Source organism: Aphelocoma coerulescens, chromosome 2 (assembly GCF_041296385.1).
Source record: "Aphelocoma coerulescens isolate FSJ_1873_10779 chromosome 2, UR_Acoe_1.0, whole genome shotgun sequence".
In the NCBI taxonomy this organism is placed as follows: domain Eukaryota; kingdom Metazoa; phylum Chordata; class Aves; order Passeriformes; family Corvidae; genus Aphelocoma; species Aphelocoma coerulescens.
Genome location: NC_091015.1, coordinates 104,754,333 through 104,780,780, shown reverse-complemented (window position 1 = coordinate 104,780,780; position 26,448 = coordinate 104,754,333). Strand labels below are relative to the sequence as shown.

Genomic DNA, 26,448 nt, shown 5'->3' with positions numbered 1-26,448 from the left:
CCGGGCAGCCACAGGCCAAAGGAGTTAAGAACACAAACTCCAGCAGGTTAATGAAAGCAACGTAGGCTCGTGTCTTCCTTGTGCTTACCTCTGACAACCCAGGGCAGGTACTAAAAGATAATGCCTTAAATGTGTCCTTCATCAAAGAATTTTGAATCCACAGTTGTCTAGTACTATTTTATAATTAGATTAATCTGAAAATACTGTGGAAATAAAACCCAGTATCTTGTGTTTTCAGAAAACTATTAAATCCAATTTTTATTCACACTTAAAACAACAACAAAAAAAGATTTACATGCTCTGTAAATCTACAAGGATGCAAAGAATAATAGCTGAGCATAGCAATGGTTTAACATTTTATTGAACTGGTGTGCTTTATGTGCTGTTTATAGTGAATCAGTGAAAAAAAATGTACCTTATGTCTTTATTTATTTATTCAACCTATAATCAAATTGCACTGTAGCAATTTCATTCAGTCCTTTAAGTCAGGAAACTGATTTCATAATTAAGTTTTCTGCAATAAACTATTTTACACCAAAGTAAGTACATACACAAAATATAATGTGAAAGTGGATTGACATTAACACTCAATGCAGTGCCATATAAAGACAGTTCTAAAGGAGTCTGCTTAGGTATTGTAAGTGATGTATGTTAGTATATCCAGCACTAATACAGCTCTGCAGGTTTTGGTACAAATATCTTTATATAGCATTGCAGTGCACTGTGCAAACATATTCCACAAGAAAAATGTATTTGCTGACACCAAAACCAGATGTAACAAATGGGTCAGTAAAAAAACCCCCATGCCATTAAAAGCTTTGTTCTTCAAACATGACCTTTAATCCTTCTTCTTTCAGAAAGCTTGCATTTCCTCACGTCCAAGTCTTTCGAAACAAACATGCCTAGCAAGTATCAATGTATATTGAACTTCACTCAAAATAGCATTGCCAAATTTGCCCACAAATATTTCAAACCTGTTGATCCCAGAGCCGTAATGACACACAAACACAGAGTTGTCAATTACTTAAGAAGTTTTGGCACAGTGAGGGTAGGAACTGTAATTTCTTTAAAAATTGGCACATAGTTTGGATTTGGTTGGCTTGGACCTTGATCCAAAGTTTCAATGATAGTCTGCTTCATATCTCTGCTGGCATCGCCTCTCACTGTCAGCAAAGCTGCAATGTGGTCATCCCTGTCAAAGGAAAAAGGTAAAACTGCCATTAGGAAGCTTTGCACAAGTAAGATTTTGTCAAGAACAGCATTTAATTGGCAATCCTTTCACTCAGTTTCAGGGGGTACTTTTTATTCTTAATCAGATCTCTACTCAGAACTGGTTTTCCCTGCTCAATATAAAGCACTGTTTTGGCTGCTTGGAGGACTCTAAAACCTATTTTATCCTCCCAAAACACAGAAATGAAGTATTTTAAGTATTCCTCCGCAGTACTCAAGCAGTTCTAACTCCTAGTCTACATACACATATATTGTACATTAGCCTTATTTTCCACAAGAAAGTGGTTGGTTACATTCTAAAATATGAAAAATGTGAACATATTTTCACATTGTTTTAAAATTTTAACATTTGCCCAAGACCACAAGGAAATTATGATGTTATCTATCTTTAAAATTTGAGGGCAAAGAGAATTACCTGATATCTGGGTATTTACTGACTAAAGTTGAAACTTCCAGATAGAGCAGTGAAGGATCAGTCAGCTTGATAACCTCTGCAATGGCTTCAATGATGTCACAGAGTCCTTCAGTGTCCTCTCCAGAGCCCTGCAAAAGTAAACAAAAAATATTAAAAATGCCCCAAAACAATAGCAATAACCCCTCAAATCTACAAACAATCCTTTAATTAATACTTTGTCTGACAATACTCTTGAATTTCCCAAAAAGCTGAATTTTCAGACATTAAAAAACCCAAAACATTTGTGAATTGTCACCATAATCCTTTTCTCTCCCTGTTCTTCATTCAGAGACCTACTCTGAGAATATCAGTGAAGAAAGTAGTGCCCCACGAACACTATCTTGTATTTATCCACATGGTGATACATTCTAGTCTTCAGCTTTAGGTAATCTATGAGCATAAATGTTAGGAATAACTAAAATGAAAGCCAGGTCTCTTCTGAAACATTATTTCATAACTGGCCCTCCATTAGATTCCCTCAAGTCATCTGGCCACCAAAGCAGCTTTCAGCAACTGATCGATTACCTGTATCTTTTTAAACTGGACTATTTTAGTACTTTTAATTCAAGGTTATCTGGTTCTGCCAATCAGGTATGGTTTGTTTCATTTATTCCACCACTGCTTCCATTAATTCCCCCAGTTTTTCAGGCTTTATCTTTCTGAGCATTCTTTTTGCATTTTGTCATCTGTTGGCCCTAGGACCTTTCTTGAAAATCCCTGTTTCTTATGCAGTTAAAACTTTTAGGCCTGTCTGGCACATTGATTTTCAAATACCTTTTTTAGCCTGTCTTTTCTATTTCTACTGGACTTTAAATGGGGTCAACATACTCATCTTATTGATCCAAATGAACACACTGCATGCTCCTTAGGTAATAAATAATGGCATCTGTTTGATGCCACATCAGCCTTTCTTCTAGCCAGGAAAAGCAAAGACAGATTTTTAAAGTGGTTTTTTGTTTTTTTTTTTACAACTGCTTTTTTCTTTCACTTACTACTATGAATTCAGGGTACCTATCTCTCTGAGGCCATTCAAATACTCAGCTGCAGAGAGCTGTATAAACACAAAGCAGTAGAAACTGGTGCTCCAGAATTTCAGCAGCCAGCCTGTGTGTTCAGAAACTCCATCTGTGCCCTCAGTTGGCATCTTTGATATTCCCAAGTCACTCAACATTCTGGAGACATGGAGATCTAACTCTAGCCATTTCCCCCAAGCAGTAAATATGTGGGGTTATTGTAAATTACCCGGTTAACAGGACTACCCAAAGCAAATACTTACAGCTGCAAGCTTCTTAAACAAAAATCTGAACTGTTCTGCTTCTTTGATCATTCTTTCTGCACCCTCTTTTCTCTCTTCTGCATTCTTGAAAGATATACGTTTTAACATGATTGCTCTGATGTATTCCACAACTACTCGCCGATGGGCCTCAAGAGTCATTGTCTGAAAGAAATGGTAAAGGTGGTGGATTATGCCACTGATACCTGCAAATGTAGCCATTATTTTTAGGCTTTGAACTGTGTAATTGCACTTAATCATATACAGTTTTTGCTAATAATACAGATAGAGTGGTTTTAGATTTCTACAGTGCTAACAGAAATGAAAATCATCTCTCTTTACCTAACAATGTGCCAATTACAAGAAACAACAAACCCAAGGTATCTTTAATGCCATGTCTGAATTTTTTGAGGAGCACCAAAGAATAATCACTTTCTCAGATCTTCCCTGTGTGATCTGCTGTTCTGCACTTGTCTGTTTATAGGAAATATCTACTGGTACCTGGGTAATGCTGAGGTTTGGAAATAAAGAACAAAAGTAAAACCCTGAAACCTTTACATGCTTATTTTTCAACAGCAATGTAAGGATAGTCCTTAAATCCCACAAGTCCTCAGATGTTTTTTCTTCCCCTTAAGCACGGTGACAAAGTTACTTATGATTAACAAAAATCTTGCATAATAGGTAGTCAAAAACTTTTTATTATCTTTTATTAATAGTATGTATCAAATTTTAGTTTTAATTAACATGTTCTTTGGTCAAAACTTGAAAAAATAAGGTTTCAAGAAAGAGAGAAAAGGGGTGGTGGGAAAAAAAAAGGAGGAAACAACAGATTGCAAAGTACTGGAAGTCACAACCCTCCTCCAGAACACAGAAAATACTATTTCAAGTTCTGCTCTCAAGACTCTGCAGAAATACCAGTTAAGTGGCTGCTCAGGAATGGCTTCTCTTGCACTGGTGGAATTGATGCCAATTACACAAAGGAAAATGAACTGCACAGAACAGACTGTGGAGGACTAACATGTATGGCGCATCCCACTGGAAAGGGACTGAGAACAGCTCTACTACAACTGAGAACACTCCACAAGAGCCAAGAGTGCTGTGGTAGAGCATTCAATTTACACATGAGGAAAACAGCCAAGCAGAATGACTTAGATCCAGATTTCCTCTGTTCCAGAACGGTGTCCTTTCCATGAAGCTACAGTCTTCTTGGAGGTGCTCTATTTGTGTGGCTTTTAAAAACTGTCCTTTCAAAACAGGGTTACCCAAGAAAATTTTAAAACCAGAAAAAAATCCCATCACAAATCAGGGAAACAAAAGCATGGTCCAGCCTGTGCTAAAACATATGGCATCTTTTATGGGAGTTTTTTTTGTGTTGGGAGACAGTGGAAAAGCAGATATGATGAATGCCAAAGAATCTGCTTGTAATTTTTTTCCCCACAGGGTGGCAATAAATGCTACATGATGAAACATATGTGATTACAGAGATTGATATTAACACTTCAAAACTCATGCCAAGCATTCGTACCTCACAGTAACAAACTAAATCTGGAAAAGAAAGCTGTTCCATGGATATAGACTAATTCTGGGACTGACCTAACTTATTTTGTGCACTTTTTCTGGTCTGAAAATACATATACTTACATAAGGCCTCTAAGATCCACAAATACTGAAGGTTAAAAGGTCGTCAGAGAAACTCTGAGCAGTTCTCTTTATAACTTTGAGAATTAAGGTAAGAAAGAATAAGTGTATGATTTGGAGACAAAATATCTTTTAAGGCCTTCTGCCTAGTAAGAGCTTCTTCAAAGACCTCACCTAAATACTGATCTTGCTAGCTTCTATTAGGTTCCTAAGTGTTAGACAATCATTTAACACTGTCTTATTACATGAACCTGCCTTTAATCTTCCACATTATTGTACTTGATTTTATCAGTAGAGAAATCCAGATATCCTTTGGCAGACCACAGGGAAAAAAAGCACCTAACCTAGCACATTTGCTGTTCTAAGAGCACTTTAAACATAGCTATTATGCACTTCTTAGCCCTTATGGCACTGAGTTCACTATGCTTTATTGTATATATTAAAACTAAGAATTACATTATGTGCATTTATAAAGAAAAGTAATTCAGGCCACCAAAACTAGTTTCAGAAGAGCTAATTTTATCTGACTACAAATTTCTGAGGAGAGGTAGAAACTTAGAAACTCGTAAGAATTACTAGTAACATGCCAAGAAGTCTCCTGGACTAAGTCCTGCAACTTAACTTTGTCTTTGACAATATTATATGAACAGAAAACCAGTAGCTTCTGCAGTATGATGATGAACATTTTTTCAGTTCCAGTGATGAAACGATTTCAATTTCTGCATTCCAATTCTGAATTCCATGTGGTACTCAGAAATTCCAAATCAACTTGATGTTCAGAGTACATTAGCAAAGTGTCACTGAATATTTTGCACCTACCTTTTTGTAAGGTTTTTTAATTTTTGCAAAGTCATTGAAATAATCCTCCACAGTGACACAGATGGTCCCCACTGCATTAGACCCCATCAACCACTTCTTCGTCATCAGCTCGTTCAGGTGTGGCTGAGAAGGTAACAAACAAGAGATAAGATCAGGTTTTTGACAGTCTGATCAGATCAGGGCAGTTACTAAAAAATGGGAGACAATTTTAAGCGTTGTCAATTTCGAAACTATGTTGTTCCAACATCCTTCCTCATGTGAGTCATTCAAGGTGTTTACGTTAGTTCAACATTTTATTACAAATCTAACAAGTTCCAGAGCATCTCTCTTCACCATTTCCTGCTGTTTCTCTAATTTCCCTCCCCATATTCCCAATTTCTTTATAGTAATAATTCCTCCCCTGAGGGATTCTACACAAGAAGCTAGAATTCCTAAACATGGAAATCTACCAGACAGAAAGGGCCCACTGTTAGAATCAATTAAATTTGTTAATTACATGTGAGCTGTACCTGCAATGGCAACTTAATATCAGCAGTAGTTTCCCAAATAATCCTTAAAATTCAACAACATAAGTACATCTATTAGAAAATACTAATTATATACAGATCACCTGCCAGAAGTCACCCCATGAAACCCAATTAAGCAATCTTCCAGTCTCCCACATCCAGTGAAGAACAATACTAATGGTTTACTGACATTTTGCTAGCCCATATATATACACCACATATTTCATATGTTTAGCAACCAAAAGGCTCCACAACTACTTCATTCTGAATTATTTTTTCTTTCTAAATAAAACTTGGGGTTTTCTGAGGAAAAAAGTTCTAACCTCTAAATCCATGAAGACTTCATCTAGCAGGCTAGAGCATCCTTCTTTAGCAATGATGTCTAAAGTTGCATCCATGTTTGCGTGACTGATTGACAATGTGTCTTCCATGTCACTTTTCAGGTATTTTCTTTTCAGACTGATGATAGATTCTCTGTGACAAAAAAAAAAAAAAAAAAGGCTTTTCATGACCCACTGATGCACAGTTGCACTCCTATTAAATTTTTGGAGTACAAGCACAGAAGAAGACACAGCAGACAGTTATTTTTGCAAGGGGAAACAATGCCTGCTGCTTGCTTTGGAAGCCTTAATTCACTCTCCAGCATGATTTTGGAGTGGTCAGTGTAGACTACTTGTGTGTTGGTAGCAAACTGCTGATGATCTGTAGACCTGCTAACAGCAGCAGATCCAGATGAATAGGAAGTTGGATTGCTCATCACTGAAACATGAGCCACGTTCTGATACTCTTGACAGAAGGTCTGTCTTTACATTTCTCCAGTTCAGTTCACCTTGATCACACTGCTTGAAGGTGATCTGTGAGAGAAGATGGCAGGACCCAGACAAACTAACTGAAATGACCTTTTTAAATTCTGGAAGCTGAAGATAAATTGTTCTTTGGCAATGAAATTCTTGGAATAACAAGTGGTTTTTCACTGGTGAGGGGCAATGGCTTGGCTTGCCAAAGGCAAAAGCAATCACAATACCTGACTCTTAAAACAGCAGTATCTTTAAACTTATTGCCTTTGTTTAGTCAGCTAAACTATCTTAACTGAAACCCTCTTTGCAGACAGAAGAAAAGGTTCTGTGAAGAGATAGTATGACAACTGAAATATCAATAGCTATTTTTCTCACAATACTGCAAGAATATGCAGACTTACTTAAAGGTTTGACAGTTGTTGATGACTGCAATCATGTACTGAACATAGCATTGAGGATATTGACGATTTTTAAGATGATCTTCTTTATACAATTGTGCTTCATCTTTGTACCTGTAACACATACAAGGAATGGCATTAAACAGACACAAATCTGTAATAACTCAAATACACCCATCAGACCAAATGCTCCATAAGGGTCTGTCAGGTAATTAGAAGTAGTTTATAACACGTGTGTTGCTCATGTGGTATTGCCTTTCTGTTCTGGGCAGAATCCAGCCAAGAAGGTGTTTTCTCTCTTCCTTAAGAGAAAGAGGTATAAATTTGAGATATAAAAGAAAGTGAAACTGACTCAAAAAATTAAGAGCCGTTTGCAGACAGGAACTGAAAGTGCCACTCATCAGCACAGAGGAACTTCTGCAGTGAAACTGGGGAAGAGAAGAAAGGAAGAAAAGGAAAGGGAAGAAAAGCTTGGTTGGCATGAATGTGACAGGAGTAAGACAAAGCAATAAGGAAACATCCCAACAGAAAACAAGTATTGGAATTGTAGAAACAAAGAGAGACTGAGGTAGGATAAAGCATTTGTATTTTAAACATTACGTTACCTGGTTAGAAAGGAATTCATTTGCTGAAGACATAGAACGAGTACCTTTGTTTTCAAATCTTCATTTATCTGAGCAGCCACCTGAAGATTCTGCTCAAACATCTAAGACAAAAATAGTTTAATTATAAAGAGAGGCCTTTATCAGTGGTAAAACAAAGGAAGAACTTTCATCTTGGAGTCTTGGAGACTCTCACTAGCACCAGCTCTACACATGCCTTTTGTTGCCTTTGTTGGTTTTTTTTTTTTTTTTCAGACAAGCCCACTGACTAACCAAAAGCCACTATTTTCATAAGTGTAATTAATATATTACTGACAACCATCAAAGCATACTGCAGTGGTGTGATACTGAAAATAGGTGCATTTTTTCTTCAGCAAAACAGTACTTCATCTCATTAATGCAGTAGTGCTTTGGCTTTACAGTGTATCAAAGTCCTAGGGTCAGCTCCTGCAGTTAGTAATGAATAACCCTACAACTCAAATCCCTTTGCTTCTCCCATATATGAAAGTAGAGAGCTCACAATAGTGAAGTAAAGGAGCCTCTAAACTTTAGAAACACAAGCAGGTACAAGATCTAGGTGACTTAGGCAGCTGTGTTTGAGAGGAGGGAAACTAGAAAGGAAGGATACAAAGCCAGGTGGAAACATGAGCTGTTTTTATGCATAGATAATTTTGAAAATTTCACTGTTACATGGATCTCAATACTGCAGTCCTTCTCAGGACGACACTAGAGCCAATAATCAGCCACCAGTTTCTTTGATATCACACACTTTCTGAAAATGATTAGATGAAGTAAACCTTGGCACTAACACAAATGTGAAAGAATGTAGCAAAAATCCTGGGGTAAGCTGGAAAAAAAATAAAGTGGGAAACAAATGCAGGAAGAAGAGATAATCTATCTTTCATTGAAGGTACCTAACACAATATTTGTAAAGAAAAATTAGAAAGTGAGCATAATAAGCTGACATTTTTCTGGTTGATAAAGATCACTTTCAAAACTTTCCACTACCAACAACAGGGTAACAGGGTGGTGCAGGTTTGGGTACTTCTGTGTTTGTTTTTTGGTTTTATTTTTTAGGATTTTAGAAACAGCCTTATCTTTTCTGGTTTTAATTTGGACAGGCATTCATGTTAACTGAAGTATTGTTTAAAACAGCAACAGTTTCAACCTTCAACAGAACTTTTTATTCTAGTATTAAGGTGTTTGTATAATGAATAACTTACAGTAACAAATACATGCCTAACTATCTCAGCACCACATTAACAAACATGCCTAACTAATTCAGGACTGTATTAACAAAAACTGTTCTACTAGGTACAAACATCTCATCTGGTGGGCTTATACCACAGCTTTACATCAAGAGACCTAAGTAAAAGCAGCTCACTAAATACAAATATCAACTAAACAGGCTGAGGAAAGTATGTTTCTAATCTACACATAAAAAAGAACTAAGTCTTTAAGCATTAAAGAAGGTAAATAAAAACCTCCGAAGAAACAACCTCTCCAACTAACAGCTCTACAGGAAAAAAAACCCACTTCACTTCAAAAGACATAGAAACAACAGTACTCCAGAAAGTTTGGCTTCCCTCTCCATTCCTCCAAATCCATGTACTGCTTCTATAGATTTTCTGGAATAACCAAGTTGTCTTATACCTGAAAAACAATAGCTGGGAGTGTAGTCTGGTAGTATCCATCTTGATCTGCTTCTGGTTCAGTTTCTTTTATCCAGTCTTTTTTATCTGTCTCCAGTGCTTTTCGTAGCCAGCCAATGATGTTAGACTTCATTAAATAAAGCAACCAAAAGAAAGAAAAGATTTAATTTAATCCAACAAAAACTCCTGCTGCAATATTTAGAATAGCAGTCATTTCCATAATGAAGAGTGGCATAGTAACAGATAATGCTGACCACTCTTGTCATTCTGACAGGATAGAGGTAACAGACAAATTAAAATTTGCATTGACAAAGGTTAATACTGGTACACAAATGGTATAGTTTGAAGCTTAGGCACACTTTGGAAGGGGAGTGCTCCTAACACAGAGGGCAAGTCAGTTCGTCAGAACAAATGTGTTTATTAACTCTGGAAGAATTTAAGGCTCAGGCTTTAGGTTTCAAACGGAACTTTCCCCCAACTGAAAACATTAGGGTAATATTTAATGTAGGAAAATAGCACATATCTGCCTGTACTTGCTTTTACATCTCCATTTTAGGAAACTGGTGCTCGTTACTGCTGGGGACAAAACCCCAGGATTACATTAAATGGGTTGTGTTTCTTGGAACACAAGTACTGCAGAACACAGCCACGGACACAATGGCTGGCTCTCCTCCCATCTGCCCAGTACATTATACAGCAGAGAGACATTAAGAACTGGGTTTAGAAGGAGATTAAGCCAGTTTTCTGCATGACACATAGCACAGACCTATTCACAAGTGTAAAGACCAGGATGCTTGCTAAATATATAACTGGATTCTTTGATTCCTGTCTTGCTTGGGTTGATGATTTCTGCCTCTTTTCTGCTTTGTTCACATTTGCTTAAAACCCATAGTAATATAAATGTTTGCACTTCTTTCCAAAATGTAACAGATGTGTTACTGCCATGCAAAAAGTGCCCTGCCACGCAAAATTACACATTACCAGCAAGCACAAACAGAAAGGCCATAAAAATTCAAATAGTACCCTCTTCAATTGTGTGAAATGATGCACTACCTTTCTTCCTCATAAGCATGGAACTGCTCTGATGAGATATGGTTTGCAAAGAAGAATTAATCTTTTAAGCCAGCAGCCCAGGGGACTTTTTTCACCGTAAGATTAGCATGTACCAGAACTTTTTTTTCAAGCTGAGGTGATTGGAAAAATAATATGCTAGAAATCTGTTAAAATCTATTAGCATTTTATTTCTCATGACATTTTTGTTGATGTGAACATCAGTATTTAAGTTGATAGTCACAATTACTTGTACTTATCCATACAGAACTAGTTATATTGTGTTTAAAAACACGTTTAAACAACATCAAAAGAAATAAAGTAGAAGTGAAACAAATAGGCCGTTTCAGTATTTTCTGCCTTAAAAGAAAGATACAGCCAAAAATCAAAACCAGCAAAAAGAAAGCCACTCTGTTTAATAGAGTAGCAACTTTATTTTATTTATAGTCTATAAATAAAAAAAAGCAATAGTCTATACATAATATTTTTCAGTAGGTAAGGAAAAAAACAATTCTGGAAAACCAATATAGGTGTATTTTTTCATGCTAAGTGAGGAAAAATTAATTCAAAGGCATTTCCTGAGTCAAGGAAAAAGTAGCTTGAGAAAGCAAACCAATGTATTTTTCGTCTTAAAGGTAAGTGCAGAAAAATAAACTTGCATAAAAGTCCTAATAAAGCTAATGGGAAGCAGAGCCTCTACTGGCAACTTCCTTAAGCCATTACAAGATTATACTCATCACAGTAATATGAATCAAAGTCCAAGTAGTTGCTGTTGCTGGACATGTTTTAATAGCTGACAAATCCAAAGCAGCATAAAAATTTCCCTCCTCTGCATGGCAAAGCTCCTAAAAAGTTAGGAGGAGTAGGAATTCATTGAACAATTTAAGAACAGCAAGTCCAAAGTTACAACTATTGAAATATCCACTCTTGGAGGCAATTAGTGGATCTGACAATCACATAGTGCTTGCTTTGCCATGTAGTTGACCAGCTTCTAGTGACTCTTTAAGATAACAAAGAAGCAGTGCATTTATAGTTAAGACACACTTGAAATGGCATCCACAAAAGGAAATTATGCTCATGCAGTTAAAAGGCATAAAAGGAAAAAGGCTGTTAAAAGAATCAAACTGGCAAATGTGAACATCCTGATTACCTTGAAAAGATCACATCTCTATCAAATGTTGATGTAGTTACTAGAGGGACCAAGCTGCCTACAGTGTCTTTTTAAGTGCTAACCTACTGGCACTATGGATTTAGGCATATGAAGACTGGAATCCTTTCCTTTCCAATAAATTATTATTAGTAATCTGTAAAGCATAAGTACTCCTTGAAATGTCATGGTTTACATATATAAAGTCATCTGATTATGACTTTATGAAGAAACCTACGCATATGATATGAAAATTTTTATAAAAGTAATGGTGTTGGATTCACATTTGTCACAGTTTCCTCTGATGGAGGAGCAGCACTGAGGTACTGATGCAGCTATAAACTCATATCTGCATGTGCCTTTGCACTGTTATTACTTACAGTGAGTGTTGACATATACTTGCTGAGAAGCTGGTCTACCACATTTTGTGAAATCAGAGCATCCAGAGAATTTACATCCACTTCAGGAGACAGTTCTGAATTTCCCATCATCTCTGCACTGAATTTAAAAAAAAAAAAAAAGAAAAAGAAGAAAAGAATAAAACATTTCAGATTAGTATAGAAAAATGAAATAAAAAGTTAAAAACTAAAAACTATGCAAATTCTTCTGTATGTTCACTGTAAAGGGCAAATTTCCAATACTTACACATTTCAAAAAGTTCTTAATAGCAACTGCAACAATAAATGCATTACAAGAAATGTAAATAAAACTATATGAAAGAAGGAACAGAATGTAAAAGCTACAGCCCAGCATATAATAAAGAAATATTAGAGACATTTAAATATACAACCTTTCCATGCATTTCTTACTTTTATGTACAAGAATTAGTGATTACTTGAAACTGAATAAACCAACTGGTTCAGCCTGTGGGCTCTTTTTAGGGGACATTTTTATACATCTTTTAAATTTCAGAGGTGATGACAGACAATTTATACATTTTGAATTTTAGAACAGTAAAGATCAGTGACAAGTACAAATTACTGTCCTCAGATCCTCAAAAGAGCTTCTGTTTTGGTACTTGTATCAAATCCATGTAAAAATTCAAATATATTAAAAGAAAAGCTTCCTGTCTTGGTAGAGAATATAGCTAATCTAAGAGGAAGAGGTATCTTTCAAGACAAATCAAAGGTGGATACTGTATAACAGCACCTGCTTGCAAAGGAAAGTTCTTGATTTTATAGGATTTGAAAGAAACTAGAGCAACCCTCAAAAATATTTTGATAAGAATTATATAAAATTAATACTTTACAGTAGTATTTTGCATCTATATAAGATTATATGAGTGGTTTGTGTAATCAACAAACCCCAAAGCTATGCCAAAGAACAATGTAGCAAGAACTCTGAATATTTCATGCTCCAAAAAATCAATAAGTCAAACCCACACTCTTCAGAGAGTGCTTTATTAACAGCTGATGGAAATATATTCAATCATAATAACATAAATTGTTTCACATTCCATTTAGACTGTGCTTTTCAGAAGGAAACCACAAATTCTGTATTCACAGAGGCTACTATAAAAACAAATAGCAACTTAAAAATAAATTCTTAAGCAAGTGTCCAGTTTATATAGTTCTGCAAATTGAAGTTGTTCTCTGGGTAGATGCAGTGAGTCAGCACAGTGGTGCTTCCACATCCTGGAAAAAATAAAGCACTGAAAAAACCCACTACAGTTACCAACTCAGAATACCAAAGTTCTTGTATTTGAAACCATAAAAGTTACTGTGACTGAACATCCTACACTTACAACATCTTCCTGAGCCTGTAAGAAAAGAGACTGAAACTATTTTAAGTGGCTCAATCTAGTCAGAAAACTGAATTCCATTCTGTTGCTGTTTACAGAAAGAATACACGTAATAGCAGGACCTGCTCTAGGCTGATTTAGGGGAAATGAGAGAAGCTGTTTATGGCACTGTGCCATGTTAGAAAATATTTCTAGCCTCATTATCCCTGTTCACAAGGCCACAGAAACATTAACCTTTTATCAAAGCACATCCCCTGAAACCCCAAAACAAAGACCACAAGCTTCTACCTCTGGTCCCCAAGATAAAAAATTCTTCCTATACACAATTTCGCTTTCCTGATTGTCACAACCCAAGTGCCTGGGGGAAAAGAAGCAACAGACAACCCTCTTCCAAGTGTCACAAGGTTTCTGACTGTTGGGAAGTTATTTACCTTCAACAAAAAGTTTATAATCAAGTTGAACATTCAAACATAATTGTATTATTTGGAAAGTAGCATTTTAGAAAGCTTCTATTCTGCCCCCAGTCCTGCTCTATCTTGTGAAAACAGGTACTGGCTCCAGAGACAGCTGTATGTGTAGTAGTATTCCTTCTGTTCCTCAAAGTGAACACTGTTGACACTGTCTTTAGCAATCCTGGTGAACTCTTAGCAGTTTTGTCAACACTTGATCAGTATCTCATAAAATGATGCTATAAATCTGAGCATCAGGATCTTACAAGACTTATAATTTTCCTCAGACACAGATAAGAGGCCTGGTCCCAACCCAACACAGATTTTAATAACAGTATGTTTCCGAAACTCTCATTGACTTCAACACGAAAGAAATCCACCTAGCACAGTAAAACTGCCACTCAAATATTAAAGGCTATTATTCCACATGTAGCATCACTTTATTTCTGAGCTGTGAGTTGAGCACATTTCTAAAAACAGCTTCCATGCAGACATGCTCTGATTAAGAAACCCTCATGATTCTTTTTTAACCCCTATGTTGCAAATACTGTAAACAGAAGTTATGCATGACTCTATCAATTCATCACATGGAAAAAACCCTCAATGCTTCTTCTCAGTCAGTGTTCTCTCAGCTGCTTTTGAAGTGCAGCTGTAATATGCAAATACAATACAAATTTATATTTTCCCTCTATTATGCACAGTTACCATAATGCCATGTAGTCCATCCTCCTTCCTAGTTTATTATAAACATATCCCTATGGAGAATTCTTTATTGCATTGTTAAGAGATGTCCAGCAACTGAGATTTGATAAGCACTGCAAATATCCCTGTTGAGAACTTCACCTTCCCACTCAGAAACCTGAGCTGATTTCTTCTCCCACTGTGCACTACCAACATACACAATGGCTCATTCTCATAGAATCATAGAATGGCTTGGCTTGGACCTTAAAGACCATCTAGTTCCAACCTGCCTGCCATGGGCAGGGATGCCACCCCCTAGAGCAGGTTGCTCAGGACCCCATCCAACCTGGCCTTGAACACTTCCAGGGATGGGGCCTCCACAGCTTCTTTGGGCAACCTGTTCCAGTAATTATCATCCTATTTATAACCTTTTATTGTAATATACAAGAATACAATTCCTGTACTGCTGTCTCAGGCCTTTTTTTTTAGAGAAGAGAAAAAGTCAAAGCCTTAATTTTTTCCTTCAAGGTACTTCCTCTAATTTCCATCCCACTTGTCATGCAGATATGCAGGGAGAAGTGCATTCTCAGATATCCTGTACTGTGTCTACTCCTTTCACTGTTTCCCTTCTTCACAAGACTCAGCCACCAGGTACTATAAGCTACATGACTTGCTTTAGCAAGATCTGTTTGCTTTGCAAATAGAGGTAACACTGGCTTTGCTCCCTCCCTTTGCCCTTCCAATGATGGAACACACCAACTGAGAGAGCTTTAGCTCTAAATTGTCTAACTCAGTACCAATCTCCTCTGCTTTCTGGAAGAAAGGTAGAAGGGCAATTTTAAGACCAAGAATTGCCTTACTGGAACATAAGCCCCAAGACATAAACAAAGAGCCTGGGAGCAGGATTTCTGCCAAGGTCACGCATGAGAAGGACTCACATATCTGTGATTTTCATTCACTGTAGAGTTATTCCTCTGGCCTTCAAAAGAAGAAAAGGCCAATTAACTCAGCTCCTTATTAGCACCGGCATCTCTCTTATACCCTGCACAGGTATATAAGTATGCACAAGTGGGTGCTCCTGATTGTTCCTTGCAGGGAAGAAAAACCAGGAGAACTTTGCAGTGTAGAGTAAAGCACAGAGTGCCGAACACAAACCTTAAAGCTGGTTATTAGAATTCTCCAGAACAGTATTATCTCCTGCCTCGGTGCTTTATGGTATTATACTCTAAACCACAAAGCGTCTAACTTGTTGCATTAGTGATACTGAACAATTGAAAACATCAAAAGTACACACGGCACAGAACCTGGGTCAGTGCCAGCTATTCAGAACAGAATTACAGTCCTGAGCCACAGAAAGGCTAGCAGCACGTTTTCCCAAACAAATCAGTTGCTCTAGTAACTACACGCCAGCAAAAACTCAACAGTTGCCACTCGAGCTGTTTCTATCTGGAGGATGAAAAAAGGAGGCAACAAACCCCCCCTAAAGCTTAAGTTATCCCAACAAATCACACAACTCAAAAGAAATACGCTTTCAAATATCATAGAAAACAACCCGTAAGCAGAAATTCTTCTAAAATACCAAATCACCACATAGTTTTGAGAGAAAACCTAAAGGAAGTTACTACATTTTTTCCATTTAGCAGTAATGAGGCAACTGAAACAGTCCCACCCCTGTAGAAGAGAACAATAGAAAGTTAATAATCATACAGCTCTTCCGGGGCCGTGGCTACAACAAACACTATGTTTCACACACGAGATCTCAGTCTCCTGTTCTTCCCAATACTTCATCAAACTGGTACACCAATACAAGGTGACTGTAGCTTCATGCAGATCTTGACTGCATTAAAACTTTAAGCAACTCAAAATTAAATATTAGAAAATACAAACAAGTTTTAAGGAGCAATTTCCAGGATGCAAAATGTGTAATGAATAGTAAAGAACTTGCTAGTTTGATATAATCCCTTTTTTACCTTCTTGTATGTTAATAGACATACAAATATTAACACAAATTTGTTTTGCATGTTTCCTCTCACTTATTGCTAACAGAAAAGATAAGGGGGCCTTACCTAGTGTAGGTATTCAAAACCCAAGTTAGAAGGCTAACAATCTCATTTGCCTCCAGATCCTCTGCAGCAAGTTCTTGCATTCGGGTGGCCAAAGCTTGATGGTACATGTTTAACAACCTGTTGAAAATGTCATAATGTGGAGGAAAGCATTGATCCAGCAGGGTCTTGGCCACGAGCAGGTCATCAAGGACGTATTTGCGGATGATTTCTAGATGTCGCACAAGCCACATTTTGTCAGATTCTCTGGTGTCTGCCTGAGTGCCTTCAATCCGTGTGCTCACAGTTCTTTCCAAAATATTGAACATTTTTTCTTTCCACTTCTTTGGTCTGCCAGGAGGTATGAACCCAGTCTGTTTCTTCCTGTCTAACATGCGCCTGTCAATTTTCTCCTCCCTCTCAATTATCCTCACAACAGAGACAAGCAAAGTTGGATCTCGACGGACTGTAACAAGGGATCTTTGAACCACCATCCAAAGCTGCTTTGCCAATTCCTCAGACAGTTTCTGCATATCCCCAAAGTATGTATGGATGAGGTTCATGTCATGTGTGTTTTTGCTGTCCATGCGATACTGCTCATACATCAGGTTATCACGAGAACACTCCAAATCCATCAGCTTCCGGTGAGCCTGCAGAAGTTCCCCTCGCTCAATGAGATCGTGGGTCTCCCTGACTATCTCTGGAACTGAAAGAAAAATCACATAGAGTACAACACCACTGTCAAAATACAAACAGTAGATACAAGACAATAAAAGCACTAGGAAAACAGCTGGAGAATGGCTGTAGGAATTATTTTTAAATAATTTAATGGAAATTATTTTTAAGTATTCAAAACCTGTTAGTAAATGTTACGTTTCCTTATACATTATTAACTATAATGCTCCATTTTGATCAGTGGCTAAACAAAGATCATAGTGCCAACACAATTTTCTCTCTCCCTCCTGATGCCGAAAAATAAATAAGAGAGTCCTGGAAATCTACTATGAAACAAATTGCGGTACTGGCCTTCTTATACATTATATAAAAGGCTTTTAACTTACCTGACTAAAAGTCACTACTTTGTTGAACCTGAGGCTGCATAAACCCAACAAATGCCAAATTTTACCTCCTTCTTGAACAGTTTTTGCCTGCCTGAGGCACGAAGGAAAGATAGGGATAATTACCTATGCCATTAAAATATTTACAAGATTTTCTTTCTTTATTATTTTTTCAGTATTTGAGGAATCCTACAGAAGATTATTAGGATCCTGTGGGGGAAGAACTGAAAAATCTCATCAGAAGAATTGTCATTGCAAAAAAGGCAGCTAGTGATAAAACTGGCAGCCCACAAAAAGTTCTAACGATTGCGTGTAACTGTCTTTTCAATCATGATAAAAACCACTTTGTTTATAAAACATTTGATCATCTCTGAGCAAAACAACTATACTGTTTAACAACTCCAGGGGGAGATGCTTCATAGTAAAAACCTCTCAGAGAGACTGAAATGGTTTATTGTCTCAGTTGTATTCATCTGTGTGAAACGGAACAACACCCCCAAAACAACTCCACATTGGAACATGCACAATTTGCTGTTCTTTGTTTTTAATTGCTAGACATTGCTTGTAAACACTACTCTTTTCTTGAAATTGCACACTGTATCTGATACTGTAAAGGTTAGATACACACAGAGAGTGAACTAATCAACCTGGTATGGCTGGGAAGCAATTTTCCTTTGTAGGTACACTTTGTGTATTAGTATCAGGAGATAAGAGGGGAGAAATAACTATTTAAGTAAAATCAAATTAGTATGATAGATTTATCCTTGTTACAGGGTAAGATACTTTTTTATAAGTAGAAAAGTCCTGGCAAGGAACTCATCATGATTCAAGATGGAATGCAATGTGCACCAAAACAGCTGCACAAAATGACACAGGTAATCACGTTCTCCTTATCTTTACAGTATCCATTCTATCTCATTCATCTTATTTCATTTTTCAAACCCTCACAGTTGTACAGTGGTGCACAACGTTTTTGCCTCCTTATTTAATTTCATACTATTTGTACCAAACAGGCTTGCTGTAGGTGTCCAGCTCAGGTGGCAACACACCAGAACTTTATTAATATTCTTTCTGTATTTGTTGCTTGCATATTTCAGTCTTTTATATTAAATGCGTTATCCCTGTTACTGATTACTTGCAAGAAACTTCTTTGTGAGTTGTGTTTCATGGCCAGCCTAGAATTTCCTACAGCACAATGTAGTTTTCATCTATATTAAATGGTTACCAGCTACTTCCCTGTGTGTGATGTGTAGGTGATTCTTCCTTAATTCTTCATTCCCAGTGAGGTTTAAAGTTCTCAGCATTGCTTGACAACCTTACAGCTGTTAGCACCATTTTAAAGTGTTTTCAGTATGGAATGGATTATATAAAGAACATTAGATTACCTGAAAATATATTCTTGAGATTTTCTACAGCAGCTGCCAGTTGGCTGTGTTGCACTACAGCATCCTTAACATCCTTGAGGTTTTCTATAGTGTTGATGCTCTGTCTCCAGTCCTTATTGACATCTACCAAAGACTGCTGAATGTCCTTCACATCATTTAGTGCATTGTGCAGTTGGCTTAAACCTGTTCGTACTCCATCTAACTGTGACTGTATTGCTGCCTTAAATGCAAACAAAGAGACAAAGAAAGAACCCATATTATTCATCATTAAGTTTCGTATTGTCAACATTTCTCAAGATTTAATTTTAATTTCAGTATCTAACATTTTCAACAGAAAAAAAATGAAAAGGAAATATTGTAATTTACTAGAAATGTGCAAGTTGGCATGTGCACAATGTTGTTTATGCCCACATACCATTTTTTTTAAATTCTGAATTTGTATCTAGTTTTAAAGGACCTAGATACAATTGATTCACCCACAAACTAACATAGGAGCTTAGGGAGATGGATCATAAACTTTATAAATCTATATCGAACCAGGATCAAAGGAATGAGACTTCTTTGCATTTCCTTCATAAATTAATTTCAAAGGGGGATATCAAAAGAAAGTCCAGATGTTTCATCAGAATGTTTGGTATGTACAGATTCTCAAAGCATTTTACTAAAGCAATTACAAATTTTTAATCACAACAGAAAATGCTCTAAAAAAGCCCAAATTGAATTCTCAAGTGTTCTTTAAAAAAAACCCAAAACTCCTGAAGGCAAAAAAATGTAATGTAATTCAGTAAAACAAACAACAAAACCCCAAACTGAATAAAATTTTCACACTGTGAAACATCAACGACCAGACCCACAATCCAACTACTAGATTATTTTGGCATAAAGACAGGTTATTGATATGGATAGCCTGTGACAGGTGACACTTGAAATAATGACTCTTCAAAAAGGCTGTTAGGCCTGAATATCATTCAGGTGTCCAGACACCTTACTGAAAATGCACTATAGTGCATGTCTGAGTGAAAGAAATCAGATCACATCCACAGCACATTTTTTAGATATGTAGTTTTAAAAAGATGTGGTGAAGGTGAAATCAGGGGAGTGGAAAATGCAACTAGAAAAAACAGGTTTCAAAAGACAAGCAAGTCATTCATGAAAACTCAGCTGCATAACCTGGGGAGGCAAAGTAACCAGCAAAGAAAATGAGGCACTAATGGTTTTGCTAAGCTCAAAACACATTTTTTGCCAGACTTTTAAGGGCCAAAAGCTTGGACAGTTGTGGAACTTTTTGTCGAATACTAGAAGCCAAAGAGGAAATCCTGGTAACTGCAAACAACATGTACTGTGTTTTAAATGTACTGGGAAAGTCTCAGAAAAATGCAGTGACTTTTAAACAAAGATTATTTATGTCCTTTCAAATTATGACCTGCTGTTTTTATTGATAAAAATGTATCTTCCTGGTAGACTCAGCACAATTAAGCAGTGGTAAGGCATTTTTATACAGTTTCTATCTATAGAACTGCTGCATTAACACAATTTTCCCCTACAGGAACTGAGATAATTAGGATACTCAAACATTCAATATGATACTCAAACACAATCTTCTGCAGCTGACCATTAAGTATTTTAAAAATTACATGATCATTATATGTTCAAACTTCTGCTCTGATAATTTCTTCTGAGGCAGATCTTCCAAGTATTACATATTCAAATTTCTGCCTATTTATCTTTTGCAGAAACTTGATAATGTTGAACTGAAACAGTCAGTGATCTCAGTCTCTGACATAAATGGACAAGGAAAATTCTAAAAGCAGACATCCATCCATGTTCAGTTTGTCTTCTAATAGTCAGCTGGGACTGATGGGGATGGGGCAGAGAACAAAGCACGTCCCAGACTAGCACTGTAGACTGCTTCCTAGAATTCATATTCATCTTAGATTGGACTGATCATCACCGTATTAAAGAAATGAAAACAAAACTAAGCCATCCTGGGAAAAGGGCTCAAAACTTATCTTTTATGTCTTGTCAAGTGACAGCTTTCAACATGAAGCCATGGAACCAGAATCCTGGCTTCCTGGTCTCCCTATGGTTCAAATTCATGACTGCACAGCAACTAAGAATCAAAAGGAAAAGGATTAATGGATGTTTATATTCTGGAACACCCACAACCTAGAAACTTTCCTAGGAAATATATATTTATACAGTGTTTCTTCACAGAGAAGTTCTTCCATTGACTAGATAACTGCACAAACAAAAATGATTATAATTTTACAAGCTCTAGAAGAGAATCCAAGCAGCTCTTCTCCTACATTCTGGACTACAGAACACAAAAGCACCAGCCAACAGTGCTACCTGGTGCTCATCCACACATCATTTCAGAGTTCTGCTACTGAACCCCAAAAATACTGCTTCACTGAATGCCATCAGTCTCATACATGAAACTGCTGAGTTTGACACATTTCAAAACACTTTTTCCTCTAAGAATTTATGTTACACAGGAAGAAAAGCAATGAGGCATATAAGAAATGGACATAACTAAATATATAGGAGCGGATATAGAGAGGCTATTTAAATTCACCTGAAGAAAGTGATGACAAAGATCAAAGTCAGAGATACACACTAACATGTTCACACTGAAAGACTTCCCATGTGTTCATTCACTCAGATGAAGCAGTAATCCAGCCTGAGAAGTCAGCAACTCCTCTGGCTGATGTCTGTCTCCCCATCTTCCACAGCACACATAGAAACAGTTTAAATTCACAGCAAGAGTACTTCCTACATCCTCTCTGTGCTGCCATCCATTAGAGTAATTCTCATGGGAAAAACGGCACTGCTATCCATTGCATCACTAACCGGCACCTTTTTCAGGAATGCATCCTGAGTGGATTAAAGGGTACTGAATTTCTTTTTGGAACAGGTGTTTCTGACCACCTACAGATGACTGAACTAATTTAAGGCAAACAATAGGGAAAATAGCTATAAAGTGGATTTAGGCATTTACAAGACTTACAAAGTTTAGTCATGACTGTCTATAAAGCAGCTAGGCAAATGACTGTGCTCATTTATTATAAATAGATCACAGTAACTAAACAGCTGATCCATTATTAATAGACTCTATCTGCTTCCTGACTTAAATCTGAAAAGTCAAAGTCATCCGAAAAAATTCTGCTTCTATGCTACAAAAATCAACATGTAATTTGCTATCTGTAAATAGCACATTATATATAAATACCAAATTTTTTCACTGTGAAAGAAAACTGGTTTTCTTCTACTGCATACAGACTCCCACAAAGAACTAGCCATTAAATAGCTATAAGATTAACTAAGCGGAATACAAGATTAGATACAGTGTATACCAGCCATTTTGAGCTAAGAAAATGTTACCCAAAACACTTTTCTAAGACTCTACTCCACCTACTTAATACAGTGGTCTAAAATGACTGTTGGCAAATACCAGTGAAGGAAGGAAACACAGAACTCAGTAACATATGGACAATAAACACAGGATAACCACACTCATATGTCAGGCTAAGTCTGTGTGAATGTCCATCCACTCACACATACACATGTGAAGGAGGAGCAAATACACAGGGCCACTTCCACAAGAGACAAGAACATGATGTATTTTAGCTATCTTCCCTAAACCCATGTAAAAGTCAGAGGGATAACTGACTGATCCTTTTTCAGATGCAATCATCAATTTTTTGTTACAAGTTCAGTATTCAATCACTAAGATAAAGGTTTGTTGGCTGACAGGCTACACAGCACAAGGGTAGTTGTCCATGGACAAACTGCAGAAGGTACAGGACCTAAGAAGACTTGAAATGCTTAATAAAATGTTAGTAAGATGTACACCATTCATTTGCATTAATTTCAGGACACAAATTTTCTGGTTTGGACACCAAGCAAAAACTAAACTCCCTGATTTAAAACTATCCATCTGGCTGAAAACGTAGAATGAAAAAAAAAAAAAAAACAAACAGAAGAAAGGGAAAAAAGAAAGTACATTCATGCTGCACCACAGACATGCAGCTTTATTCAACTTTGTACCTTGAGTCGAGCTTCTACTGAAGCCTTCTTACGAGCTTCCCTTCTGCGATACTGCTCCACTTTATCCAGCTGATCAGGACGCTGAAGCATTCCTGCTACTCTCTGAACAGCTGTTGCAACTGCTTCCCTATCCGTTTCCTCCATTGTTGATTAGGACCTCAAAATGCCTTCATAACTTAACAGTACTGAAAAGAAATAAAATATTTTTTAAAAACTCACTTTTTAAAATTTTATGGCTATGTGACATTTCAAAGTCAACAACTGGAGAATTAACTTCGGCACCAAAAGCAGTGAAACTTGACAGAAGCATCATTAAACCACATTATAAAGAGAGGCAACTAAAATTCTACAAGAATTGCATTTAAAAGCACTTAGCTCAGTCTCATTAGTTCCCCTAAAATGTTTTTGGTTGCTGATTTTGCATTTACCTTGCTCAAACCTTTATTTTGAATTAAAAAAACCCCTACAAAACACCACCAAAAAACCCCACCACCACAAGACAGCAAATCTTCATTAAAAGAACAGATTGTATTTAATCTAAGAGGAGGTTTGCCTGTTAAAAGGGCAATGAGACAAGCATAATGGAATCTTGTAGAAAGTCCAAGCAAAAGTCCTAACTCATCCTGAACTAGAACTGGGTGGAGCTGAGAGAACCACAGTCCCCCTGCGGCAATAGGTCAAATTTGCCACCAAAACCGTGGAGAAACAGCTGTGGAAGCTCCAAACCCAGAGACTTAACTATAGAGCACTTCCATTTAGACTTCTGATGGATAATTTTTTGATTTCCATCTCTTGTTTTCAGGTCTTCTCACAGTATCAGTCCTGTCCATCAGGGGCGTAGGGAAAAATCAATCAAGTGATTTCGCCTCAGTCTCCAGAAGAATTTCCAGTGAAGCCAAGACATGCAGGCAAAGAAGTATGGGAAAATGTAACATCTGCTGGCCATCAAGGTTCTCTCAAACTTCACTAGCTACTAACAGAAATTAGGGAGGATCCCATTACCAAAGATGCAATACCATGGTGTCCACAGACCTCTGAGGAACATTATCTGGAGCTCCTCATTGCTTCCAAATTATTTCCAACATACTATGTCTTTAGTCTTGCAACCAAACAGAACATTTTAGGTTCTGCTGCCATAGCTAGAGATTATACTCTCTCATACCCGTATTATTCCTTGAAATTAGATATCTATTTTCAGAGCAGTCTGCATTCATAAATCCAGCACATCACTTAGTCTCAACAGAACAGTGATCTGAAGAACTGTGTCAAGTATGCAGCACTGAAAGAGCAAAAGCAAGAAGACTTGTGAGACAAGAGAAAGAAAGTTTGATAAATGAAGGAAACTGGAAACACTCCTGTTGGGGTTTTAGTTTAGTCCTAGTTTTTTTCCTGTTAAAGGAATTTTTTCACCCCAAAAAACAACTGAAGCAAAGAAAATCACTCACCACCCCTCACGGACAAACTAATATTCCAGCCAGTCTGTGAATAATGGCCACCTTAGAAGCAAAACCCCCATATTTTATTGATAAGTGTGACATACACTAGGAAACTTCCCTTTGGTCAGCTTGGGTCAGATGTCCCTGCTGTGCCCTGTCAATCTCTGCCCATCCCCAGCCTACTTGAGGGGAGTGGAGGGCAGATTAGGAAAATGAGAAAGCCTGTACACTGTACAAGCCTCCTTCAGCCAGAGCCAAACACTGCGGTGTGAACAGCACTGTTTTAGCTACAAATCCAAAACACAGACTGTACAGACTGTTATAAAGAAAGTTAACTACATCCCAGCCAGACTCTGTAGAGCTTTAGCAAAATTCCTAATTTTAGAATTTATCATGGCTAAAAAACATTCCAGGCAAGGTTTGCCCATGAGCTAAGTCTGCAAGAGCCTAAGTCTATGTCTCAAGTTCTGTATCTCTAGTACCTTTAAAAATTACATGCACAAGTATGTACTTGTTGCAGAATTATTTCTACAGTGTAAACTCCTGTACTTCTTTACTACTGGACTGTTTAGCTCAAACCATGCTTGATTTCTTACTCTTCATCTAAACATGCAAGATCTATTTCAATCACTTGCGGTTTGGAGTAATAACTCCAGTTTTGTTTGGTTCAATCCATTTCCAAGCTATCAGGGCTCTATCTAAAATTAAACAAACAAACGTTTTTTTTTTAATTTGCTACAGAAATGGTATTCTGCAGCAGAGAGCTTTATCCTGAATTACTGCCCCTATTAAAACCTCTGCATACATTCCACAGAGTTACAACACCTTTAGCCCACACAGCCACTACCCAGGCACATCGAGCAGACCTCGTCAGCAGAATCAGAAGCCAGCACACTGTAACTAACACGCCGAGGCAGACTGGCTCCTGTACAACCACCCAAAAGAAACAGCAAACTTTAGGAAACCATGTCAACTTCACACTGAAGCTGTGAGTCAAAACTACATACACCTTCAGCGAAAAATACAGGCAGAAGTGAATTAAACTACGTTCTGAGTCGATTTAGGAAGGCTCCAGCTGCCATCGCACCCTTATCCTCAGGACTCACACTCCAGAGCCGAGCCAGCGCGGACGACAGGCTCCCAGGAGGAGGCCCCTGCCCCTCTGCAGAGGAGCTCCTGGGCTACAGGAACGCAACGACCCCTCCAGAGCCCGGGGGAAGCAGCGGCGGCAGTCCCGGCCGGCAGCCCAGACCCGCCCGGCTCCTCCCTGGCAGAAGTGGCTCGGCTCGAATCATTCGCACCGACGCAGGTGCCCGTCCCTTGCCGGGCAAAGGCCGGAGACCTGCCCGCTCGCACGTCGAGCTCCTTCGCCCTCCGCCGCGGCCCCGGGACAGGACGAACCCTCAGCACCCCCTTCGGCCCCGCCATCCCGAGGGGCTCCCTGGACCGCCCCGGCCCATCCCGCCCCTACCCCCTCCGCTTCCCACTGCCAGACCAGGGTCACTACAGCCCGCGACAGCCACGCAGGGGCCGGCACGGCGGCGTTCACCGGCCGGCAGGGACAGGGCGGGGAGCGGCGGGATGCACGGCCGCCACTTACCGGGGCCGCGGCCGGCCCTCCTCGGGAAGGCGCTGACAGCCCCCGGTGCGCCGGCGCACGCCCGGCCGCGCACGCGCACCACGATGCCGGCAGCACCACCTCCTCCTCCTCCTCTTCCTCTTTTTTTTTTTTTTTTTTTTTTTGACAGTTTTGTTGTTAAGGGCCCCAGTGTGTGCTCCTGGGGCCTGCTTCAAAGTCGCCGAAATCGGTTATAAAAATAAAAAAATAAACTTCACGACTCCCGTGAGGTGTTAAAGCTTTGGGCTGGAGCGGTCGTCTGGAAAAAAAAAAGGAAGCACGCGGAGTTATTTCTTCACGGGATGGGTTGTTAAGCGTTGGAACGGGCTGCCAAAGGGATGTGGTGGAGTCACCGTGCCTGGAGGTGTTCAGGAAATGACTGGATGTGGCTCAGTGCCATGATCTGGTTGACACGGTGGTGTTGG

At 38.2% G+C, this 26,448-nt stretch overlaps 1 protein-coding gene across 2 annotated transcripts; it reads right to left on the bottom strand.

Moving 5' to 3' along the window:
- Positions 1 to 343: 343 nt before the first annotated feature.
- On the bottom strand, positions 344 to 26,092 carry EXOC3 (exocyst complex component 3). 2 transcript variants are annotated; one of them, XM_069004236.1, is made up of 13 exons: positions 26,006 to 26,092; positions 22,970 to 23,154; positions 18,923 to 19,142; positions 16,504 to 17,185; positions 11,947 to 12,064; positions 9,371 to 9,496; positions 7,721 to 7,821; positions 7,119 to 7,229; positions 6,244 to 6,394; positions 5,415 to 5,537; positions 2,961 to 3,122; positions 1,646 to 1,773; positions 344 to 1,192 (listed from the first exon to the last, which is right to left on the bottom strand). In XM_069004236.1, exons 2-13 carry the CDS (start codon positions 23,111 to 23,113, stop codon positions 1,021 to 1,023), a joined length of 2,238 nt encoding a protein of 745 aa, XP_068860337.1. In that variant the 5' UTR covers positions 23,114 to 23,154; positions 26,006 to 26,092; the 3' UTR covers positions 344 to 1,020. The 2 variants fall into 2 exon arrangements, with proteins under 2 accessions (XP_068860337.1, XP_068860338.1); XM_069004237.1 differs by lacking the exon at positions 26,006 to 26,092 and adding an exon at positions 25,512 to 25,782.
- Positions 26,093 to 26,448: the final 356 nt, after the last annotated feature.